Source organism: Neofelis nebulosa, chromosome 10 (assembly GCF_028018385.1).
Source record: "Neofelis nebulosa isolate mNeoNeb1 chromosome 10, mNeoNeb1.pri, whole genome shotgun sequence".
Taxonomy (NCBI): domain Eukaryota; kingdom Metazoa; phylum Chordata; class Mammalia; order Carnivora; family Felidae; genus Neofelis; species Neofelis nebulosa.
Window position 1 is genome coordinate 102,158,974 of NC_080791.1, and position 25,440 is coordinate 102,184,413.

At 40.7% G+C, this 25,440-nt stretch overlaps 1 protein-coding gene across 1 annotated transcript in view; it reads left to right on the plus strand.

Moving 5' to 3' along the window:
• The window catches only part of LOC131487856 (fatty acid desaturase 2-like protein FADS2B), a 38,390-nt gene extending 20,093 nt beyond the window's left edge, over positions 1-18,297 (plus strand). The window contains exons 6-12 of the mRNA XM_058689004.1: positions 1,490-1,550; positions 6,606-6,682; positions 6,878-6,975; positions 7,971-8,067; positions 14,617-14,696; positions 15,899-16,024; positions 17,700-18,297. Of these exons, the coding sequence (XP_058544987.1) occupies positions 1,490-1,550; positions 6,606-6,682; positions 6,878-6,975; positions 7,971-8,067; positions 14,617-14,696; positions 15,899-16,024; positions 17,700-17,751 (591 nt within the window). The 3' untranslated portion in view covers positions 17,752-18,297. The remainder of the gene's footprint in view (positions 1-1,489; positions 1,551-6,605; positions 6,683-6,877; positions 6,976-7,970; positions 8,068-14,616; positions 14,697-15,898; positions 16,025-17,699) is intronic.
• The last annotated feature ends 7,143 nt before the right edge of the window (positions 18,298-25,440 follow it).

Genomic DNA, 25,440 nt, shown 5'->3' on the forward strand with positions numbered 1-25,440 from the left:
GCTCATCAACAAAAGTGTGATACTTTGATTTCTCTAATCACCCCCACAGAGCAAGAAGGATTTGTCTTAACTGAATTTTATGAAGCAGGCTCCCCCTCCCCAGAAGTACCTCCCTAAGGCTATGTTCAGTATACATGCTGCCTCTTCACAAATGATGGAGGTCACCTCCTAAGTTTTATAGCTGCTCTTGGGACATGTCCCTAGACCTTAGGGTTCCGTGTAATAGAGTTTCAGAGCTACTGTGTGAGACATTGCTTGAAATTATTTAAAGTCTAAAATTCAGTTGTTTACATTTTTAAAAAATAGTTCTGGTGAGCCCTGAACTTTTCCTTCCATCTCACTTTACTGCCAATTTTTCTACCATTTTGTTCAAACATTCTACTTTCCAGGTCCTGTGATCATGTTCTAGAAGACTTACAGCCCTCCTTTGGAGTGAGACTCAAAAGCAGTCCTCCATCTAGGTGTGCCAGCTCCCAGGAATTTCCACCTGCTCTTTTCCCCATGTTTCCCACTACTTAAAAATCTGGAGGTTTGAGAGGAATTGCAAATAGCTCTTATTACATCATCAACATGCTATTTCTTTTTATCTATGACACTAAAAGAAGGAAAGATCAACCCTACTATCCAAATATGAAAAGAAGTCTATATGCAGGAAGGGAGGTATCAACAAAATGGAGGAGAGCAGAAATCAAACAATGCCCATAGTGTTGTGTCCAAGTGAACATACAGTAATAATATAGAGCAGACATAAATCTTCATTTTCATTCATTCAACTAAACATTTATTGTATGTTTACTAGGAGATATAACCATTACCTCTATGCCTCCCCTCAGAGTATTTGCTGTCTTTATGCACTGAGCACAGACTAAATTAAGGAGATTCCTAGAAAATTAATCAAATTCCCAGCATTAAGATTTTATGTAATATCATTACACCTTAGAAATAGTTCATCGCAGTGTGAGATCCATAATGAGAACGCAAAGGAGGAAAGATGGGACAGATAAGAAGGACCATGTCTATATCTTTTATCATATTACCATTTGATAAATATCTGTTGAAAGAATGAATGGACATGGAGACTGAGCTTCAAGCAGAATTCTAAACACCACAGTTAAGAGAAGCTAGAAAAACTCATCAGAAATATTCCCTTTTGGTCACCGCTCCACTCCATAGAAGGACAAAAAATTTTCAAAATGGCTTCCATGGGAATTTTTTTAAAAAGTCACAATCCCCGTAGTCAAATGTAAGAATTACCCACATTTAATTAAAGCAAAATGATGCGGCAATATTTCCTCTTATTCCAGTTCTGGTTATTCTAGTGCCTCAAGTGTGACAGCCAACAAATTCTGACCATATGGCTCTTTCCATAGAGATTTTAAACACACACACACACACACACACACACACACACACACACAGAGCAATGTTCTTGAGCATTAATGACGACAAGTATTGTCTCTTATGTTAGTTTTATGCTCTCTCCTTTCAGTTTGGCAAGATGAAAATCAAGTACATCGACTATGAAAAGCAGCACCTGTATTTCTACATGGGTGAGTCTCATTGGAGCCACTTTCCTTATCATCCCATGTCCCTGAAGCAAGCTGTTGTCAAGCCAGACGGCACAACAGCAATTCTCTCTTCAGACTTCCTGGGGACAAACATCTGAAAAGGAAAAATTGGAAAGCAAATAGGCAGTTTAATTTTAATGTGCATCTCATGAGATGCTTCAGGAGGGATGGAGGTCAATCAAGGAGCCTTGCATCTGAGACTATCATAGAAAAACTAAACATCTGTCCAGAATAAAAGAATAGTGGTATTTGGATAGGGATGAAAGAGAAATAGGAAAAGAATGCCAAAGCATTGACATTATGAAGCCATAAGATGTAGATACTTAGGAATAAAAGGCACCTGAGAGCTACTGTGTGAGAGAAAGATGGTTGCTCCAATGGCCCACATAAAGTTGCAGAAGATATTTTAGTGGACAGAGACATATATGTATGTATGTATGTATGTATGTATGTACATATTTTGGTTTTTTAGGTAATTAAAACTGACCAAGCAGAAAAATTTATTGATACGGTAGTACAGTCTAAATTTAACATGATAATTTTTTTACAGAAAGCCAATATTTGAACAATCAACGGTAAAGATGGTTTTTGTTTAGTTTTTTTTAATATGAAATTTATTGTCCAATTCGTTTCCATACAACACCCAGTGCTCATCCCAACCAGTGCCCTCCTCAGTGCTCATCACCCACTTTCCCCTCCCTCCCACCTCCCATCAACCCTGTTTATTCTCAGTTTTTAAGAGTTTCTTATGGTTTGGCTCCCTCCCTCTCTATTTTTTTTCCCCTTCCCCTCCCCATGGTCTTCTTCTGTTAAGTTTCTCAGGATCCACATAAGAATGAAAACATACGGTATCTGTCTTTCTCTGTATGACTTATTTCACTTAGCATAACACTCTCCAGTTCCATCCACGTTGCTACAAAAGGCCAGATTTCATTCTTTCTCATTCCCATGTAGTATTCCGTTGTACATATAAACCACAATTTCTTTATCTATTTGTCAGTTGATGGACACTTAGGCTCTTTCCCTAATTTGGCTATTGTTGAAAGTGCTATGAACATTGGGGTACAAGTGCCCCTATGCATCAGCACTCCTGTATCCCTTGGGTAACTTCCTAGTGGTGCTATTGCTCTGTCATAGGGTAGATCTATTTTTAATTTTTTGAGGAATCTCCACACTGTTTTCCAGAGCAGCTGCACCAGTTTGCAATCCCACCAACAGTGCAAGAGGGTTCCTGTTTCTCCACATCCTCTCCAGCATCTATAGTCTCCTGATTTGTTCATTTTACCTACTCTGACTGGGGTGAGGTGATATCTGAGTGTGGTTTTGATTTGTATTTCCCCGATGAGGAGTGATGTTGAGCATCTTTTCATGTGTAAAGATGTTTTAAAACACAAAGGAAACCTTCCATCAATCAAAGTGTATTTTGTAAGATAAAGGGTTTTTAATTTCTAAACTGCTGTCATTTATACCAAAAAACTTTCAAGAAGAGCATAACTGTTAAGACCTAGAACACTGTTCAGTTTCTACCTGAAGAGTACAGTGGTATTTCTAGTCAACTTCTGAATTTCAGTAAACCTGCAAATGTTTAAACTCCCACTTTATAAACACAAGTCACTGGAAATCTTTTATGATAGTTGCACCCAATGTAGTGAAAGTCATATGTATGTATGAATATGTATAAATAGGTCTGAATGTGGGTTCAAGCTGAAAGAAAATAGGGTAGCTACATAATTCTGATATTGATAAATAGCAATCTATCAATGAGTGGCTTAGTCAGTTAAGCATCCGACTTCAGCTCAGGTCATGATCTCACAGTTTGTGAGTTTGAGCCCCACATCCAGCTCTGTGCTGACAACTCTGAGCCTGGAGCCTACTTCTGTGTCTCCCTCTCTCTCTGCCCCTCCCCTGCTTGTGCTCTCTCTCTCTGTCTCTCTCTCTCTCTCTCTCACTCTCTCTCTCTCAAAAGTAAATAAATAAATTTTAAAAAAAGATTTGAAAAATATCATAAGCAAAAATGCTTTCCTCTTAACCAAAATCAAATTCATGACAGCTCAAAAAAATGTTTTCATGGAATTCCAAAATATGCCCACCTAAGACATATGCTTACAGTTTGAGACATAAGACAAAATCAGAAGTTCCCAAACATTTCCTATAGATCAGTAGCTCTCAACCAGAAACAATACTGCCCTGTTAGGACAACACAGTGGAAGGGAAAGATGATACTGGCACCCAGGGAGCCAGTGGTTCTGTTAAACACCCTACAATGCACAAGACAGCCCCTAACAAGAAATTATCTGGCCCTGCACTCTCAACAATAGCCAAATTACGGAAAGAGCCCAAATGTCCATCAACTGATAAATGGATAAAGAAATTGTGGTTTATATACACAATGGAGTACTACATGGCAATGAGAAAGAACGAAATATGGCCCTTTGTAGCAACGTGGATGGAACTGGAGAGTGTGATGCTAAGTGAAATAAGCCATACAGAGAAAGACAGATACCATATGGTTTCACTCTTATGTAGATCCTGAGAAACTTAACAGAAGACCATGGGGGAGGGGAAGGGGAAAAATTAGTTACAAACAGAGAGTGAAGGAGGCAAACCATAAGAGACAGGGAACAAACTGAGGATTGATGGGGGGTGGAGGAGAGGGGAAATGGGTGATGGGCACTGAGGAGGGCACTTGTTGGGAATAGCACTGGGTGTTGTATGGAAACCATCTTGACAATAAATTATATTTTAAAAATTACACTCCATTCACAAAGTAAAAATTACATTCCATTACACAAAGTAAATTAATTAATTAATTAATTAACTTAATTAAATAAATACATATATTTAAAAAAAAAGAAATTAGCCCCAAATGCCAACAGTTATGGGGTTGCAGTTTATCTGATTTGCTCAAATGTTGGGCACCAGTAGTCATTTGTAACATGCTTGACCAGGATGGCCTGTGGGCTTATTTTTGAGGTAAGGGGGTGAATTCCCACTGCTGTCCTTTCCACTGCTAGAATTCTGCAACCTCATTCTATGAAAGTCACCCTCTCTTTTTCTGCATGACCAAAAAGAGGAATGAAGACATCAGTGCCCCATTTTGAAAGGTAGCTGATCTCCAGGCTAACCAGCAGTGTGTTCACATAATAAAAGCTGTTGGAATTGCTTTTCTGAACTTTCTACCCTGTCTGTAGTGCTGCAATATGTCCTTAGCTAATGAGGAATGAACGAATGCTGTGGATTCACTACACAAAGCCCACTTCACAAATCTCTGCCTTTTGAAGCTGTTTCATTATGTCTTTTTCCTTCAAATGCCAACTTAGCATCTCAGGTACAAGTAAATCATGCTCAAACTGTCAAAGAGAAACAGAACTGGAAATTTTTTTAAAAGTGACAAGACAGATTATATTCGGGTTTCCATAGTAAGGGAAAAGGTTTCAGTATAAACTCAGCTCAATTCTGCTGAACCAAAAGGTGGGAGACCTTTTAAACACTGGGTGTGTTAAAGAAATTTCCAAGTTGGGGCGCCTGGGTGGCGCAGTCGGTTAAGCGTCCGACTTCAGCCAGGTCACGATCTCGCGGTCTGTGAGTTCGAGCCCCGCGTCAGGCTCTGGGCTGATGGCTCGGAGCCTGGAGCCTGTTTCCGATTCTGTGTCTCCCTCTCTCTCTGCCCCTCCCCCATTCATGCTCTGTCTCTCTCTGTCCCAAAAATAAATAAAAAACGTTGAAAAAAAAAAAAAAATTTAAAAAAAATAAAAATAAAAAAAAAAAAAAAAAAAAAAGAAATTTCCAAGAGACCTTGGTGGGAGGGAGAGTTGGTCAGTGTGATTAAGCCATCTGTGTCTGCTGCCTGGTGCTTATGAAAGTTAGGTTCCCACCCCCCATACAGAGAGACTGAGGCCCCATCCTGGATTATTTCATTCAAAGGAATGACTCCCAGGGGTTCCCAGGTGGCTCAGTCGGTTAAACGGCCAACTTTGGTCAGGTCATGATCTCACAGTTTGTGAGTTTGTGAGTTTGTGATCACATCGGGCTCTGTGCTGACAGCTTGAAGCCTGGAGCCTGCTTTGGATTCTGTGTCTCCCTCTCTCTCTGCCCCTCCCTCGCTCCCACTCTGTCCCTCTTTCTCTCAAAAATAAATAAGCATGAAAAAAAAATGAAAAGAATGACTCCCAGATCCTTGAGAAAGACATTTCTGGGTTGTCGAAGATCCGTCTCAAAGACAGAGAAAGAATTTTACAATTGTAAGTTTTCTAACAGAAATAGTCTAAAAAAAGGGAGATCTGAAGTCTCTAGTCAGTTTTGGCTTGAACAAACAGTTAATTCATTTGGCAACGTTAAACTTTCTCAGGCAAAACTGCAAGGAGGCCGGGGTTATTCCAGAGGCATGGCCTTAAGCTGTTAGAAACTATGCTCACATTTGTTCAAGCATCTTAGTGTGAGGGATAAACAAAATCATTTGTGCTAAGAATATGTAGAGTTTGAGAGTCTGGAGGCCAACGTTGGACATAGCAGAGAAAGAGGATGCAACTAAAGTCTGGTCAAGGGCAGAGTTGTCAAAACTCAGACGGACTCCAACACACTCCTTTGTGCTCTAGGCAACCTCCCTGGTCCTGGAGAAGAAGCAGGTAAATAACCATCTGGTCAGTAAGTGAGTACAGCTCCTGTGTTTCTGCCACCCTGACATATTGTGACAGGGCCCAATCCTAAGGATTGTGATGGACTGACAGATTCCATGGACCTTGAGAAAGCTTGAAAATTCATAGCAGAAGCTCTTCTGGGTTGCCTCCATAAGAATGACACAAATCTTCAAAACCTTCACTTCCTTAGTGTCCGGAGAGCTTGAACCAAAACCTGGTTCAACCTCAGAGACCCAAAGAGCCCCGTGGAATCCAAGATGTGGTTGTGGATCTCCACTTTGCATCCCTTCTCAGGGGCAACATTCCAGGAGTAGCATGTTAAGGAGATAGACTCCTGCTTATTTGCATTGGGATCACATTCTACTCATTTACTGTCCGTCTTTTTTGTGTTCTTTTTCAGTTGGGCTCCCCCTCCTCATGCCTGTATATTTCAATCTGGAATCCATGAAAGTGATGTGCTTCCAAAGATATTGGGAGGTGAGTAATTTGATTTATCATCTGAAGCTAGATCTGGTAGAAAAGGGGGCATGAAAATGCTTGGCCCCTTCCAGATGTAGCTTCCTTGAATAATAAGGCATAAGATTTAGCCAATTCATGAAAGGGCCCTAGACCAGTGAAGGGGAAATGAAATTGTGTCCAGAGCATTTAACTGTCAATCACTTTTCTCCGCAGGACATTGCCTGGGTCAGCAGCTTTTACATCCGCCATTTCATCACATTTGGCCCTTTCTATGGAATCTTTGGAACCATATTACTCATATATTTGGTCAAGTAAGAAACAAGAATATTTCTTTTATTCCTGTAACCTAGATGATCCTCTTACCTCCCTTATCTGAGATATTTTTGATTAGCAGAAGGTTGGGATACCATGCCCTTTCTGTAACTGAGACATTTCACAAAAATACTTTTTTTTTAAAGTTGAAATAGTTCAATAAGAAGAGTTCTTTGGAAAAAAGAACTTGCCCAGTCTTGTCCTTTTATTCCCATATGCTTAATTCCAAGTTGCAGAATTCCGTCTGATCCCCAAATTCTTTAGATTATAATCTGACTGGATACCATAATCCTTGCTAAAAATAATGGAAAGACAAGAAGTTTTAATGTTATTTTATGGCTACAGATATTCCCCAAACCAAAATGCCCTCAACTAAATAGCTGTCTTCAACTTCCAATTTATTCCTCTCCCATTCTTTCACACTATGATTCTAAACCCTACATAATAGCAAGGATATTGACAGCTACTATGCATCATGCACTTTTATAAAGGATTTACCTGCATTATCTTACTTTATTTACCTTACATTATTTATTACTTAATCCTTGCACCTCCCTGTAATGTAGGTAGCATCATCTTCATTAATCTCAGAGAGATTAAATCATTTATCAAAGTTATAGAGCAAGTAAGGGCCAATGGCAGTGCCACACCAGAACTTGAGCCAAGTTCTATCTGATGGCAAAGCTGAGGCTGTCTATCACTTTGCATATGCTCTAGGTATATTTTGATCCTTGCAGAAATGCTGCAACAAACTTGGGGGTCACTGCTTCCAAAAGGCTGCAAGATTGGTTATGTGACCAAAAGTCTACTGTGTCATCTCTACATATAAAGGGCCTCCAAAGAGGAAAACAAATGACCACCATTTTATTGGAATCTTTGATTCCCTTCCATTTCCTCAATTGCTCAGCCAGGTCTTCCAGCAGCTGTGCCAGCCCAGTGTTGGGAACTGAAACACCCCAAGAAGTCATCACTTTCTCCTTTTATTCTCTGAAAGGTTTCTTGAAAGTCCCTGGGTAACATATGTTACCCAGATGAGCCACATACCAATGAGAATGAGCAAAGAGGAGAACCGGGACTGGCTCAGCGCTCAGGTAATGGTGGAGTTTCTGGGGGGAAGATCCTGCAGACTATACTGATTTAGAGTCTGGCTACCTCAGATAATAATAATTTATACTTACATAATGCTTGCTAGCAGGCAGGTACTGTCCCCTGCTTTGCATATAACTACATAACACAGATGCTATGATTATTACCACTTTACAGATGATAAAATTAAGGCATGAAGAAGTTGAGTAACTTGTATGACATCACAGTTAATAAGTGGTATAAATCAGGTTTTAAACCTAGGCAGTCTGATTTTAGAGGCTTTGCTCTAAAGGGTCAGTAAAGGGGCTCCTGGGTGGCTCAGTCAGTTGAACACATGATTCTTGGTTTCGACTCAGTTCATGATCTCATGGTTCATGAGATCAAGCCCCCATTGGACTCAAGACTCTCTCTCTCCCTCTCTCTATGCCCCTCCCCTGCTCGCTCGCTCTCTCTTTCTCTCTCTCTTCCCCCTTCCCAAAATTAATAAATAAATATTTTTTATATTTAAGAATCAGTAAATTATTGTCCAAGAGCCAAATCCAGCCCACTGCTTGTTCTTGTAAATTAAATATTATTGGAAACAGTCATGCTTTTATATTTACATATTATCTATGATTGCTTTCATGCTACAAAAGTAAAACTGAGTAACTATCAGAGAGAATCACATTATAAGAAATGTTTGCTGACCTGTCCCCTACAGAACACAACCTTTCAAGTGAACCTGAGCTCCTAGAATTACATTTAAGTTTACACCTAGAAGGACCCTGAAATTCACCCCATTTCATTGTATAGCTAGAAAGCCCCAGAGAGAAGATATTGTATGCTCTATGAACATGCTATTAAGGATTAGCAGAGTTATGATCAGTACTGAATACCCCTGCTTCCTAAGCCTTCCAGTGGCCATGCCATGATTAACTGGAAAATCCAGTCATTACACCACTTCTTTTTCCAAACTCATTCCCAAATTCAGTGGACCTTCCCTTAGGGCATAGAGTATTGGTTCTCAAACTTTTTGGTCACAAACCACCTTATGCTCTTAAGAGTTATTGAGAACCTCAAAGAGGTTTTGTCTATGTAAGTTATATCCATTTATATTTACTATATTTGAAATTAAAACTGAGAATTTTAAAACACCTATTTATTAATTAACTCTAAAATAACAAGAATAAAACCAATACATGTTAAACATCAGACTGATGATGCCATCCCATGTTTAGAAGCCTCTGGAAAAAAATCCAGTGTACAAGCATGAGAGATTGGAAATTAAAAAGGCGAATGCTGTCTTAGAAATAGTTTGAATTGCAGATCCCCTGAAAGGATCTTAGAGAACCCTAAGGTGCTCCAAAATACACTTTGAGAAACATTGACATAAAACAACCGCGAAAATAACATTCAAAATGGCAACAACCCCAACTGGAATTAAACATTAAAAAGACATTGAATAGATTGCTGAGGAAGATGGTGGTGTAGGAGGATGCTGGGCTCACCGCGTCCTGCTGATCACTTAGATTCCACCCACATCTGCTTAATTTACCCTGATAACCACCAGAAGACTAGCAGAACGGACTCTCCAGAGCCAAGCATAGACAAGAGGCCCACGGAAGAGAGTAAGAAGGGCGGAGAGATGGTGAGCACTACACGGACTGGCAGGAGGGAGCCAGGGTGGAGGGGCAGCCCACCAGCTAAGCAGAGCCCCCGAGTATGGCTTGCAAAAGCAGCGGGGCTGGACAGAGTGTATTCGGACAGCCAGTGGGACTTAACATCTGGAATGTTATAAGTTAACAGCTCTGCTCGGAGAGTGGAAAGCGGGAGGGAGAGTTGTTGAGCCCTGGAGGACAGAGCTCAGCTTGGCGGGGAACAAAGGCACTGGGAAGTGCCGTCTCCCTCACCCATCCCCCAGCCAAAATCCCAAAGGGAACCAGTTCCCCTCACGTAACTTGCTTGCACCACGCAAACACCCAACGCTGTGCTTCTACAGATCCATGCCTCCAACAGGTCTGCCTCCCTCCTGGTGCCACAGGGCCCTTCCCACAGCGGACCACCAAAGGTAAAGCGAGCTGAGTCTTCCCCTCCCGCCCCTGTGCACCTTGCAGATCCACCCCAGCTAAGACACCAGATCCCATCAAAGCAGTACCACAAGCCTGACAGTGTGCAAGTAGCCCAGACAGAGGCCACACCACTCCATAGTGAGTCCTGCCCCTGGGAGAGGGGAAGATAAGGTACACACCAGTCTGACTGTGGCCCCAGCGGTGGGCTGGGGGCAAACATCAGGTCTGACTGCAGCCCTGCCCACCAATGCAAGTTACTCCAGACAGAATAGAGGAAGAGCTCTGCAGTTCCCTGCCACTCCAGGGACTATTCAAAATTATGAAACGGAAGAATTCTCCTCAAAAGAAACTCCAGGAAGTAGCGACAGCTAACGAACTGATCAAAAACAATTTCAGCAATATAACAGAAAATGAATTTAAAATAATAGTCATAAAATTAATCGCTGGGCCTGAAAAAAGTATAGAGGACAGCAGAGAATCTATTACTACAGAGATCAAGGGACTAAGAAACAGTCAGGAGGAGCTAAAAAATGCAATAAATGAGCTGCAAAATAAAATGGTGGCGACCACAGATCAGATTGAAGAGGCAGAGGAGAGAATAGGTGAATTGGAAGATAAAATTATGGAAAAAGAAGAAGCTGAGAAAAAGAGAAATAAAAAAATCCAAGAGTATGAGAAGAGACATAGAGAACTAAGTGACGTAATTAAACGAAATAATGTACGTATAATTGGGATTCCAGAGGAGGAAGAGAAAGGGAAAGGTGCTGAAGGTGTACTGGAAGAAATCATAGCTGAGAACTTCCCTGATCTGAGGAAGGAAAAAGGCATTGAAATCCAAGAGGCACAGAGAACTTCCTGCAGACATAACTTGAATTGATCTTCTGCACAACATATCATAGTGAAACTGGCAAAATACAAGGATAAAGAGAGAATTCTGAAAGCAGCTAGGGATAAACAGGCTCTAACATATAAAGGGAGACCGATAAGACTCGTGACGGATCTGTCCACTGAGACTTGGCAGGCCAGAAAGGAATGGCAGGAAATCTTCAATGTGATGAGCAAAAAAAAATATGCAGCTGAGAATCCTTTATCCAGCAAGTCTGTCATTTAGAACAGAAGGAAAGATAAAGGTCTTCCCAAACAAACAAAAACTGAAGGAATTCATCACCACTAAACCAGCCCTACAAGAGATCTTAAGGGGGATCCTGTGAGACAAAGTACCAGAGACATCATTGCAAGCATGAAACCTACAGACATCACAATGACTCTAAACCCATATCTTTCAATAATAACACTGAATGTAAATGGACTAAATGCTCCAACCAAAAGACATAGGGTATCAGAGTGGATAAAAAAACAAGACCCATCTATTTGCTGTCTACAAGAGACTCAGTTTAGACCTAAGGACACCTTCAGATTGAAAGTGAAGGGATGGAGAACTATTTATCATGCTACTGGAAGTCAAAAGAAAGCTGGAGTAGCCATACTTATATCAGACAAACTAGACTTCAAATTAAAGGCTGTAACAGGAGATGAAGAAGGGCATTATATAATAATTACAGGGTCTATCCATCAGGAAGAGCTAACAATTATGAATGTCTATGCGCTGAATATGGGAGCCCCCAAATATATAAAACAATTATTCACAAACATAAGCAACCTTATTGATAAGAATGTGGTAATTGCAGGGTCTTTAACACTCCACTTACAACATTGGATAGATCATGTAGACACAGGATCAATAAAGAAACAAGGACCTTGAATGATACACTGGATCAGACAGACTTGATAGATATATTTAGAACTCTGCATCCCAAAGCAACAGAATATACTTTCTTCTCGAGTGCACATGGAACATTCTCCAAGATAGATCACATACTGGGTCACAAAACAGCCCTTCATAAGTATACAAGAATTGAGATCATACCATGCATACTTTCAGACCACAATGCGATGAAGCTTGAAATCAACCACAAGAAAAAGTCTGGAAAACCTCCAAAAGCATGGAGGCTAAAGAACACCCTACTAAAGAATGAATGGGTCAACCAGGCAATTAAAGAAGAAATTTAAAAATATATGGAAACAAACAAAAATGAAAATACAACAATCCAAACGCTTTGGGCTGCAGCGAAGGCAGTCCTGAGAGGAAAATACATTGCAATCCAGGCCTATCTCAAGGAACGATAAAAATCCCAAATATAAAGTCTAACAGCACACCTAAAGGAAACAGAAGCAGAACAGCAAAGACACCCCAAATCCAGAAGAAGAAGAGAAATAATAAAGATCAGAGCAGAAATAAACAACATAGAATCTAAAAAAACTGTAGAGCAGATCAACGAAACCAAGAGTTGGTTTTTTGAAAAAATAAACAAAATTGACAAACCTCTAGCCAGGCTTCTCAAAAAGAAAAGGTAGATGACCCAAATAGATAAAATCATGAATGAAAATGGAATTATTACAACCAATCCCTCAGAAATACAAGCAACTATCAGGGAATACTATGAAAAATTATATGCCAACAAACTGGACAACCTGGAAGAAACAGACAAATTCCTAAACACCCACACACTTCCAAACTCAAACAGGAAGAAATAGAAAGCTTGAGCAGACCCATAACCAGCAAAGAAATTGAATCAGTTATCAAAAATCTCCCAACAAATAAGAGTCCAGGACCAGATGGTTTCCCTGGGGAATTCTACCAGACATTTAAAGCAGAGATAATACCTATCCTTCTCAAGCTATTCCAAAAAATAGAAAGGGAAGGAGAACTTCCAGACTCATTCTATGAAGTCAGCATTACTTTCATTCCTAAACCAGACAGAGACCCAGTGAGAAAAGAGACATCTGGATGGCCAACAGGCATATGAAAAGACGCTCAATGTCATGCCTCATCAGGGAAATACAAATCAAAACCACACTCAGATATCACCTCACGCCAGTCAGAGTGGCTAAAATGAACAAAACAGGAGACTGTAGGTGCTGGAGAGGATGTGGAGAAACGGGAACCCTCCAGCACTGTTGGTGGGAAGGCAAACTGGTGCAGCCGCTCTGGAAAACAGTGTGGAGGTTCCTCAAAAAATTAAGGTCTATCCTGTGACCCAGCAGTAGCACTGCTAGGAATTTACCCAAGGGATACAGGAGTACTGATGCATAGGGGCACTTGTACCCCAATGTTTACAGCAGCCCTCTCAACAAGAGCCAAATTGTGGAAAGAGCATAAATGTCCATCAACTGACAAATGGATAAAGAAATTGTGGTTTATATACACAATGGAATACTACGTGGCAATGAGAAAGAATGAAATATGGCCTTTTGCAGCAACGTGGGTGGAACTGGAGAGTGTTATGCTAAGTGAAATAAGTCATACAGAGAAGGACAGATTCCATATGTTTCCACTCCTATGTGGATCCTGAGAAACTTAACAGAAGACCATGGGGGAGAGGAAGAAAAAAAAATGGTTAGAGAGGGAGGGAGCCAAAACATAAGAGACTCCTAAAAACTGAGAACTGAGGGTTGATGGGGGATGGGAGGGAGGGGAGGGGGGGTGATGGGTATTGAGGAGGGCACCTGTTGGGATGAGCACTGGATGTTGTATGGAAACCAATTTGACAATAAATTTCATAATAATAAAAAAAAAAAGGCACTGAACAAAATGATATTCATAAGGGTTCTTAATTTTGAAAGTCTTGAGAAGCCCATGAACTCCTTCTCAGGATAATGGTTTTAAGTTCATAAAATAAAATACATTAGATTGTAAAGGAAACTGCTTAAACTGAAATGTACTTGTATGCTCAGAATCTGTGGCTGGAACAATTGAATGCCTGACTTCCCATTTAGAAGTCCTTCATATGTACTCTATGTAAATGGTATTCTAACCCCAACAATCTCTACCAAAATCCTATAATCCCACTTCCCATCTGCCAGAGTCCTCATTTATGACACTTTAGCCTTCTGTATCCAAGGGCTGATGGTGACTTAGCCCCTTCAAATCCTACATACTTCTTTATATTTGTTGCTTTGTATAAACTTCTTAGCAAAATATCTTAGCACCTTTTTAAATTATAATTTCCTTGAGACCTGGCACTGTGTATCTTTTATATCCCTCTTAGTTTCTTACACAAAATAGGAACTTGTTGAACAATTAGCTTATTAAGGGAATATACATATTTTTTTTGAAAGAGAGAGAGGTCACAAGTGAGTGAGGGGCAGAAAGAGACAGAATCCCAGGAGGGGCAGAGGGAGAGAGACAGAGAGAGAGAAAGAGAAGGAGAGAGAGGGGGAGAGAAAGAGAGAGAGAAACGGGGGTCACTCAAGTGGAACTCATGCTCACCCGAAGTGGGGCTCAAGCTCACACAATGTGGGATTCCAACTCATGAACTGTGAGAGCATGACCTGAGCCAAAGCCAGATGCTTAACGACTGAACCACCCGGGCACCTGGGGAATAAATAAACATCTCCTTTGACACTTGGGCTTACTTACATCTAATGTAACCTTTTTCTTTGCAGGTCTTGACCACCTGTAATGTTGAACAGTCCATTTTCAATGACTGGTTCACTGGGCACCTGAACTTTCAGATCGAGCACCAGTAAGTGATGGAAACAGTTCATGATAAAAGGCAAAGGCTGTCACTTATAACAGTCCCCACCCCACCCCCCCCCCCCCCATACAGTCCAGAGCAAGCCTTAGACTCGGGACTTCTGATGGAAAAAATGAATCCGAATTCTCTCAATTCTATTAACATCAATGGTAAGGAAAGGAAGAAAGAAAGGAGGTGTAACAATTGTGAGTAAATGGAGGAAGATCTTGAAAAAATACCAAAGACTCAGTTTCTGGATTCCTAAGGACTTAGGAATTCGTGATTGGTTTTTTACATGTGGTTTGTTGGCAAAACCCAAGAAAAATCATGACATCTGTGTATCCAAGTTGTGTTGAAACTTAATTAAGATTTAATTTGAATATTAATCTGTATCTACATCTTTGGAGCTGAGGTTTAAAATAGTCAACAATGAAATCCAGTTCCTACTGCAATTTCCAAGTGAGATCTGGAAATACTTTACCAATAGGCAGTTAGATAGGCACCAAAGAAAGAGGAAATGACAATACTTTGAAAGTCAATCTCTCCAGAATATTCAAGGAAGAGACTTTCCACATTCATTTCATCTAAGCCAAATCTATGATAGGCAGAGAAGGAAAAAGATCTTATACCTACTCATGGGATTTTCTTATCCTTCCTCTCATTAGTCCTTTAAAATCTCAGCAAAACAAGAAAGATTATTATTCATATTTCATCAAAGAGAAGGTTAAAACCCAAGAAGTTCATCTGGCTAATTAGCGAAAGCCTTGGATAAAACCCATCTCTCGTCTTACTTTTCTCCTAGAACTTTTCCCTATATGCCTTGATGAAAACTTACTAATATTCACCTATTCATTGTGCAGGAGATATATGTATATACAGAAAGAGACAGAGACAGAACTGGGGTTGGGGAAGTTATCTCCAGCTCTCCAGGTAATTCAAAATGGTAGAAAACCCCATACTTTCATTTCACCTGTCTCAGAATAAATATATTTTATAGAGGTAAGTCTCTTTGGTCTTCCCAAACATTAGCCACCCACAGGGCATGCAGAGGGTTAAGAGATAAGATTAGAATGCTTTGGCAAGAGTACTTGAGCTTCCTAGAGAAGTATTGTACAATGTCTACATTGCTAATAGAGTTTTATCTAGTAATAGGGGAACAAAAACTTCTTCTTTTGATCTAAGTTTTATATCTCCTGTTTCTGTTTCCCTAGTCTGTTTCCCACAATGCCACGCCATAATTATCACAAGGTGGCACCCCTGGTGAGGTCACTGTGTGCGAAGCATGGATTACAGTATGTGAATAAGCCCATGTTGGAAGCATTTGGAGATATTGTCAGGTAATTACAGAGTCTCTCAGCTCACAGCTCTCATTTCCCTCTCACTGCTAGTCCCCAGACTATTCACTGGCTTGTGAATCATTTACCCAACAACTCTTTGTTAAGGGGCATCTGTATGTCCAGCATGGACATGAGACCCTTCAGGAAACATCAACAATGCAATGATAATAAATAATTCTTACCATTTACCTACTGCCTTCGAGATACTTCTTAGTGAAAATGTCTCACTACCCTACTAAATCTCAAGCTTCTTAAAACCAGGACTGTGTGTTGTCTCTGAATCCCCCACAGAACCTTGACATGGTTTAGCATTTACGTGCGGGGAGGGACTTTCAAATCATCTGGCCCAGAGTTGCAAACTTAGATGCCTACAGGGTCCAGGGACATAAGTGTGTGGGTTGGGGGGTAGGGGAACCGACCAAGAGCAGAGAAGCCTGCAGGAACTGAAAATCTGTGCTCATCGTGGTGCATTCACAGCCCCCTAGAGAACATTAACAGCCCATGATCTGGGTTTAATAAGTTTCTCTTTCTTTTAGAATTAGGAAAAAAAATACCAGTGTCTTGAATGATGCCAACAAGATCAGATCTGGCCTGATCTGTCCCTGGGTGTCGCTCCAGCTTCAGACTCTCCACCGCTCCCATCTTCCTTTTCTGTCCTCCAGAGACCTAACCTCTCTTCAGTTGCTACAGAACTTCCTGCCCCTTGCCATTTTCTGTCCTTTGCCCCTTGGCTTTTGCCTAGAATGTTCTTCCAGTCTGTCCCCTCCCCTCACATCACCTTGTCAATTTCCATCCCCTCCCCAAGATTCATAAATGCCTTTTCCTCATCTTGGTCTTCCCTTGACCCCAGGACTCAATCTGTCACCTGCTCTTGCAGCACCTGCTTCTCTTCACTTTACCTTTATCACAATCATGATTAAATAACATTGTGGGTAATAAATTATTTAACAAATGTCTCCCCAGAGGGGAAAATGGGTGATGGGCATTGAGGAGGGCACTTGTTGGGATGAACCCTGGGTGTTAAATGTAAGCAATGAACCACAGGAAACTACCCCAAAAACCAAGAGCACATTTTACAGATTGTATGATAACAAATTTGACAATAAATTATAATAAAATATATATATATATACATATACGGAGACATATATATATCTAGATATACATATACACATGTGTATATGTATATCTAGATATATATATGTCTCCCAAACCAAACCAGGAACTCCATGTAGGTCGGTCTCATGTCTCTCCTACTCACTGCTGTATCCCCAGAGCCTAGAAAAACATCTTTCACATTATAAAGCATGATGGTGGGTAGAAAACAGGATGAGTTGGTAGAGAGGTATATGCACTATCTTATAGAGTGACTCAGAGAAGTTTTTTTTTTTTTTTTTTTATGCTAGAGAAGAGGATAGTTAATGGTTTGGGACACAAAAGAGAATAAAATGAAAGAAAAACTCAACCTCCCCCTTAAAGAAAAGGTGAATTCATCTGCTAAAAATCAATGCAGTATCTTTGACTCCCTCCACTGGACAACAGAAAAGACGTCTTTCAGATATAGCTGAAAATGAAAACATTGCCTTGAACCAAGCAAAAGTGCACATGTTCCATGGAGCAGCTCCTCTTACATTAAAGTCTCACCTACTGATGATTTTGTTTACCTCTCCCACAGGGCCTTGAAGAAATCTGCAGCCCTCTGGATGGATGCTTACTATGAAACATGAAGCAGAGCATCAACCTTGACACACATGTAGCTGTGTCTCTGAAGGGGGTTAATCAATGTGCAAGAGCTCTTTCCTGCTTACCTGCTGGTGCCATGGGCATACCTGCGGTGCCAGGAGTGTGAATCCCAAGGGCACATGATAACCCCCTCCCTGAAGGCTTTCTCTGCAATTGCAAAGCAATGGAAACACAAGATGGTTAGGGTACCAAAAGGGAAATGGGAGCCAATTTTCTTTATTTCTTCTATAGAATCTTGAACTTAGTCCTACTAATAGACCTAATCAGATCATCTCCATCACTGGGGCATATGCAAGGGAACGAGGCAAAAGTCTTACTGAGAAACTGGGTATAAGAAGAAGTGGGACAAAAGAGAGACCTCTGATGGACACTTGGGAAAACAGCACGGTTGCCCTTAGAAGAGAATGGTGTATTTAAGAAATTTCTGTTGACCATAAAAATTTTTGCTTATTCCTTACTTACATGTGTGAGCCTCTTTTTTCTCTAAAAATTAAACATAATTAACATTAAAGTCTCCTTAAATGCTTCAAGCGTCACTTTGGATTTTTCTTATTGTAATGGCATATGTGTAATTATGGTGTGTATGTATTTTTCTTCCAACTTATAAAATCTCTTAAGGAGCTCCCTACATCCAGGCCCAATATCCACTGACACAGGAGATTAAGCTTCCGTATTTTAGCATTACTGGCCTTCTGCTAAAGCGTAAACTGGTCCTGAGTTTAAGACTGATTTGCCTAATTCCTACCCACAAGAGCGGAAATACTGTGCCTTGCTATTGAGTAACTCTGATGAAGGAAAGAGATTTGTTTTCTGTAATGTAGGCCCCAGGCTGTGTCAAGGCATTTTCCAAGCTTAGCACCGAGTTACGCATTTCTTAAGATAAGAGAGTTTCAATGCTAGAAGGATGAGTGGACACTCTCAAGACCATACTGCTGTCTGGCTTTGGTGCTTTTGCTCATCTGTTCATGGGGTCATGTTGGAGCTCACCCTAGCTGTGAGGAGGGAAAGAAAACAGTAGAAACTTCCATCTGCAGCTCCAGGCAAGTCAGCATTAGGGATTTATCTGTTGTCTGAAATGCTACCAGGAAGCATTTCATTCCCTCACTCCAAACCCTGCAAAATACTCTTTTTCTTTGTTCTTAATTAAATCCCCAGGTTCAGGAGCACAGATCCTGTGGCAGAAGTGAGTGTTATGACTTGAAAGAAGCCACTGGCGCTGAAGCAGAGGGAGCAGGCGCCAGAGAGGTACAAGATGGGGCAATGAAGGACAGTATGTGAAGTGACTCACAGGTCCAGGGGAGTTAACCATGTATGTCAAAGCCAGGAAAGCAAGAACTGGTTGGGGGGGGGGGGGGGGAGGAGCATTGAAATGGTAATAATATTGAACAGGGAAGTTAAGCAGAGGATAGAAAGGAAGAAAGGCTTTATTGGTTTTATGATTCTTTATAATATAAGCCCTAATGGATATGGCCATAACCCATATTCCACCTACTGGTGGATCTATAAGTGATTTCTCCTGCCGGAAATCAGGGCTGCAAGTGGGTGTGGGGGACAATGGTTGTTTTCTCTGCCTCATCTGGTTCAACCCCCAGAGGTGCTCAAGTCCTGTTTCTCCTCCTGGTCACTAGAAATAGCAAGTTGACTTCTCCCTGGACAGACTCAGGAACTCAAAGGCATCCCTCTCTGTGTTGAGACCAGACCACTTGGCAGTTGCCTGAATGGGGTTGGTTACTGTGGGACTGAACACACCTGGGAGATTTTGACACATTTTGTAGGGAAAACATGTGAAATTAGTTCAAGCAAGTTGCTAGGTAAGAATAAAAATTTATGGTGGGTAAACTTTAACCTGCTTAAGGCGTCCCAAGTCAGCATAGTAGTCATTTTCGTGAACTATCTCAACTAATTTATCTTCCTCACCCTGTGCTGACAGGTATTTGCACTTGGTGAGGAATGTGACTACATTTTATTACCTGTTGAACAAGCCTCTTGGAGGAGAACCAAGGCCTGTCACGTTCACAGCTTCCCACAACACTGAGCACTGAGGGAGAATCTAGATGGTCAGTCCTCAGGGTATTTCATTTCTGTCCTCTCTGCTCTATAGACGCTTGAATGAAGCTGGGCCAGACTTCTGCGTCTTTAAACTAAATGACTCCTGAGAATCGAATTACAGCCTTACCTGAAACTGTTCAATGGGTTTTCATGGCTCTTGGAATAAAGAGCCAACCCTCAGATGGCCAACAGACTTTGCCTGCATTGGCCCCTCCCCATATACCCTCCCCTACCTTGTACCAGTCTGGCCCTTGTTCCCTCTGCTTCGGCCCCAGTGGCTTCTTCCAGTCATGATACTTGCTCTGCTACAGGGTCTTTGCCCCTAAGCCCAGTGTCTGAACCCCTCTGTCACCCTCCCTGCCCTCACTTCTTCTCTCCTGGTTACCTGCCACTCACCTGCTGATCTCAGGGCAGCCTCCACACTAAAGGCCTATTGTAAGTCAAGGCCTATTGTTATACACTCTGTAACAATTACTACAGGTAAAATTGTACATTCGTTTGTGTGATTCATTAATTTGTTTGTCTTCTACCCCAGCCTGCAATATCCATGAGAGTAGGAACTGCCTGATCTGTTGGAGGCAGACAACAAAGATGTGTGGAAGGGAGGGAGGGAAGAAGAGAGGGAGGGAGGGGAGGGAAACAAGTATATGAATGTAATTCTTTCTAATTTGATAGAAAGGAAAAATTTGTCACATATATGAAAATAATTTCTATATTGTAACTCTGAATTATCAAAATTATTTTCAAAACATAAGAACATCTACCAAGCAGTAAGTACTGAGCTACCCCCTTCATGGACATTAGTCTATTTAATCCTCATAATAACCCCTTGGGGCAAGACCTATAATTAATATCACTTTACAGATGAAAAACTTGGGGCTTAGGCAGGCCAAACAACTTGCCTGATGTCACAGATAAGAAATGCTGGAGTAGTTTCAGACCCAGCAATGTCTGACTCCATAGCCAACGCTCATTAATTTCCAAGTCAAGGAATTCAAAGAGGAAATTAAGTGATATTAATAGACACGGGCAGTTGGCATTTCTGGAATAACTTCAATCACTTGCCAGGAGCTGATGGAATAGGCATTAAGGTAGTTATCTTTTTTTTTATAAATACACCCAGTATTTATTTTTTTAAGTTTATTTATTTTTGAAAGAGAGAGAGGGAGGGTGCAAGTGGTGGAGGGGCAGAGAGAGAGAGAGAGGGAGGGAGGGAGACACAGACTCCAAAGCAGGCTCCAGGCTCTGAGCTGTCAGCACAGCCTGATGCGGGGCTCAAACTCAGGAAATGCAAGATCATGACCTGAGCCGAAGTGAGACACTCAACCAACGGAGCCACCCAGGCTCCCCAACGTAGGTATCTTTTCACCAGCAGGGACAGGTGCCTAGGGGAAGGGAAGGCTGGAGAAGCATATGACAGGAACAGCACTAACTCAGAAAGGATTCCTATTGACTCACTTCTACTCACCAGTCCTAAAAGAGTATCCTGCTCATAAAAAATTTCACTCGGGAGTGTTCAAGCTGAGATGTAAGCCTTCAGAAATGACAGATACTGCATTAACTGTAGAGGAACAGGATGAAGAAACGGATTTGAGATTTTGTGGTGATTTAACATGAATTCAGCCAAAGGAAAATTCGTCTTCCCTGTGGCTGTCTTCATATGGTCTTCCCTGAAACCCTATTTCCTCAAAAGCACCATTCTTGTTGGTAAAATGAGGCAGTGAGAACTTGCACGCACTGTCAGTTGGGCATTAAGTAAGGGTGACTGGAATGGAAGTCAGAACCCAGACCCTAATTTCAGCTCCTTAACACCCTACAGTGAAATTGGCCAGGTCATTTATACCCTCCTACCTCAATCTGTGTAACAGGTGTGCCTAGTATTAGCTGGCTCGTCCATATCATAGCGTGACTGGGACAAAGGAGTAAGGCAAACGGAATAGTTTCATAAGCTGAGAACACCCATTCTGATGCTTATTATTGCTATTATGTTATAATGAGGTTCCTCCAATCGCAGACCCACCAGAAGCAAGAGGGCCACGGAGTCAGTCACACAGACACACAAGATGGACAGACAATCATTTTTATAATGACAGTGGCACCTTTCACCAAGGGAGAAGCTTATGAGTCACAAGCGAGAAAATGATTTCTCCCGTTGCAACGAGTGACACCCTTGAGGCACCTTCCACATCTGGCTGTATTAAATCCCCTGGAACCAGCAGAAATCTCCAGATCTCAGGCTGAAGGGCAAGTAGAGAACCGGAGGTTCTACTTATACCAATTTATGGTTAATCGTGTGAGAGCACAATCCTCACTGTTGAAAATCATACCAAATATAAGTATACTGTCTGTTGCTTAATCAGTATGTTATTTAGGAATCTCTTGACTATTTCCATGCTAATCATCAACCTCAAAGATACAGAAAGCATAAAAGATTGAACTTAAACTTTTTTTTAATTTACATCCAATTTAGTTAGCATATAGTGCAATATATGATTTCAAGAGAAGAATCCAGTGATGCCTCCCCTACTTACAACACCTAGGGCTCGTCCCAACAAGGGTCCTCCTTAGTCCCCCTTGCCATATAGCCCATCCCCCCACCTTAAACCCCTCCAGCAAGCCTCAGTTTGTTCTCTGTATTTAAGAGTCTCTTATGTTTTGTCACCCTGTTTTTATGTTATTCTTGCTTCCCTTCCCTTATGTTGACCTGCTTTGAATCTTAAATTCCACACGAGTGAATTCATATGATATTTGTCTTTTTCTAATTTCACTTAGCATAATACACTCTAGTTCCATTCATGTTGTTGCAAATGGCAAGATTTCATTCTTTTTGATTGCCAAGTAATATTCCATTGTATATGTATATCACCTCTTCTTTATCCATTCATCAGTCAATAGACATTTGGGCTCTTTCCATACTTTGGCTATTGTTGATAGTGCTGCTATAAGCATTGGGGTACATGTGCCCCTTAGAAACAGCACACCTGTATCCTTTGGATAAATACTTAGTAGTGCAATTGCTGGGTTGTAAGGTAGTTACAGGAGAATTAATTTATAACTTTGAAGTAGGAAAAGTCTTCTTTTGTTTAATGTTTATTTATTTTTGAGAGAGAGAGAGAGAGAGAGAGACAGAGTGCAAGCAGGGGAGGGACAGCAAGAGAGGGAAACACAAAATCCAAAGTAGGCTCCAGGCTCTCTGATCTGTCAGCACACAGCTGACGCAGGGCTCAAACTCAAGAACTGTGAGATGACCTGAGCTGAAGTCGGACAGTTAACCGACTGAGCCACGCGGGTGCCCCTCTATTTTTAATTTTTTGAGGAAGCTCCATGCTGTTTTCCAGAGTGGCTGCACCAGTTTGCATTCCCACCAACAATGCAAAAGAGATCCTCTTTCTCCACATCCTCGCCAACATCTGTTGTTCCCTGAGTTGTTAACGTTAGCCATTCTGACAGGTGTGAGGTGGTATCTCATTGTGGTTTTGATCTGGTTCTGATGATGAGTGATGTTGAACATTTTTTTCATGTGTCTATTAGTTTTCTGGATGTCTTCTTTGGACAAGTGTATATTCATGTCTTTGGCCCATGTCTTCACTAGATTATTTGTTCTGGGGGGGGGGGTGTTGAGTTTGATAAGTTCTTTATAGTTTTTGGATACTAACCTTTATCTGATATGTCATTTGAAAATATCTTCTCCCATTCCATCAGTCGCCTTTTGGTTTTGTTGATTATTTCCTTCGCTGTGCAAAAGCTCTTTATTTTAATGAGGTCCCAGTAGTTCATTTTTCCTTTTATTCCCTTGCCTCTGGAGATGAAGTTGCTGCAGCCAAGGTCAAAGAGTTTTTTTTTCTGCTTTCTCCTCAATGATTTTGATGGATTCCTGTCTTACATTTAGGTCTTTCATCCATTTTGAGGGGTTTTTTTGTGTGTATGGTATAAGAAAGTCATCTAGGTTAATTCGTCTGCATGTTGCTGTCCAGTTTTTCAAACACCATTTGCTGAAGAGACTGTCTTTATTCCATTGGATATTCTTTCTTGCTTTGTCAAAGATGAGTGGGCCATACATTTGTGGTCTATTTTGGGGTTCTCTATTCTCTTCCATTGACCTACTTGTCTGTTTTTGTGCCAGTACCATACTGTCTTGATTATTACAGCTTTGTAATACATCCTGAAGCCTGGAATTGTGATGCCTCCAGCTCTGGTTTTCTTTTTTAGGATTGCTTTGGCTATTCAGGGTCTTTTCTGGTTCCACAAAAATTTTAGGACTGTTTCTTCAAGCTCTGTGAGGAATGCTGGTGATATTTTGATAAGGATTGCAATGAATATGTAGATTGGTTTGGGTAGTATCAATATTTTAACAATATTTCTTCTTCCAATCCGTGAGCATGGAATATTTTTCCATTTTTTGTGTCTTATTTCATTTTTTTCATAAGCTTTCTATAGTTTTCAGTGTATAGATTTTTCTTTAGTTAGATTTATTCCTAGGTATTTTATGGGTTTTGGTGCAACTGCAAGTGGGATTGATTCCTTGATTTCTCTTTCTGTTGCTTCGTTATTGGTGTATAGAAAAGCAACCAATTTCTGTGCATTGATTTTGTATCCTGTGACTTTGCTGAATCCATGGATCAGTTCTAGCTGGTTTTTTTGGTGGAATCTTTGGGTTTTCCACATAGAGTGTCATGTTGTCTGCAAGGAGTTAAAGATTGCCTTCCTCCTTGCTGATTTGGATGCCTTTTATTTCTTTGTGTTGTCTGATTGCTGAGGCTTGGACTTCCAAACACTATGTTGAATAACAGTGGTGAGAGTAGACATCCTTGTTGTGTTCCTGACCTTAGGGGGAAAGATCTCAGATTTTCCCCATTGAGGATGATATTACCGGAGGGTCTTCATATATGGCTTTTATGATCTTCAGGTATGGTCTTTCTTTCTTTAAGGTTTTTATTAAAAAAAAGGATGCTGTATTTTGTCAAATGCTTTCTCTGCATCTATTGAGAGGATCATGTTCTTATTCTTTCATGTATTAATGTGCTGTATCACATTGATTTGCAGATATCGAACCAGCCTTGCATCCAGATTTAAATTCCACTTGATCATGGTGAATAGTTTTTTTAATATATTGTTGGGTCTGGTTGGCAAATATCTTGTTGAGGATTTTTGCATACATGTTCATCATGGAAATTGATCTGTAGTTCTCCTTTTTAGTGGGGTCTTTGGTTTTGGAATCAAAGTAATGCTGGCCTCATAGAATGAGTTTGGAAGTTTTCTTTCCATTTCTATTTTTTGGAACAGCTTCAAGAGAATCGGTGTTAACTCTTCTATAAATGTTTGGTAGAATTGCCCTGGAAAGCCATCTGGCCCTGGACTCTTGTGTTTTGGGAGATTTTTGATTACTAATTCGATTTATTTACTGATTATGGGTCTGTTTAAATTTTCTATTTCTTCCTATTTCAGTTTTGGTAGTTTGTATGTTTCTAGAAATTTGTCCATTTCTTCCAGACTGCCCAATTTATTGGCATATAATTGCTCATAATATTCTTTTATTGTTTGTATTTCTGCAGTGTTGGTTGTGATCTCTCTATCTGTGATTTTATTTATTTGGGTCCTTTCCTTTTTCTTTTTGATCAAACTAG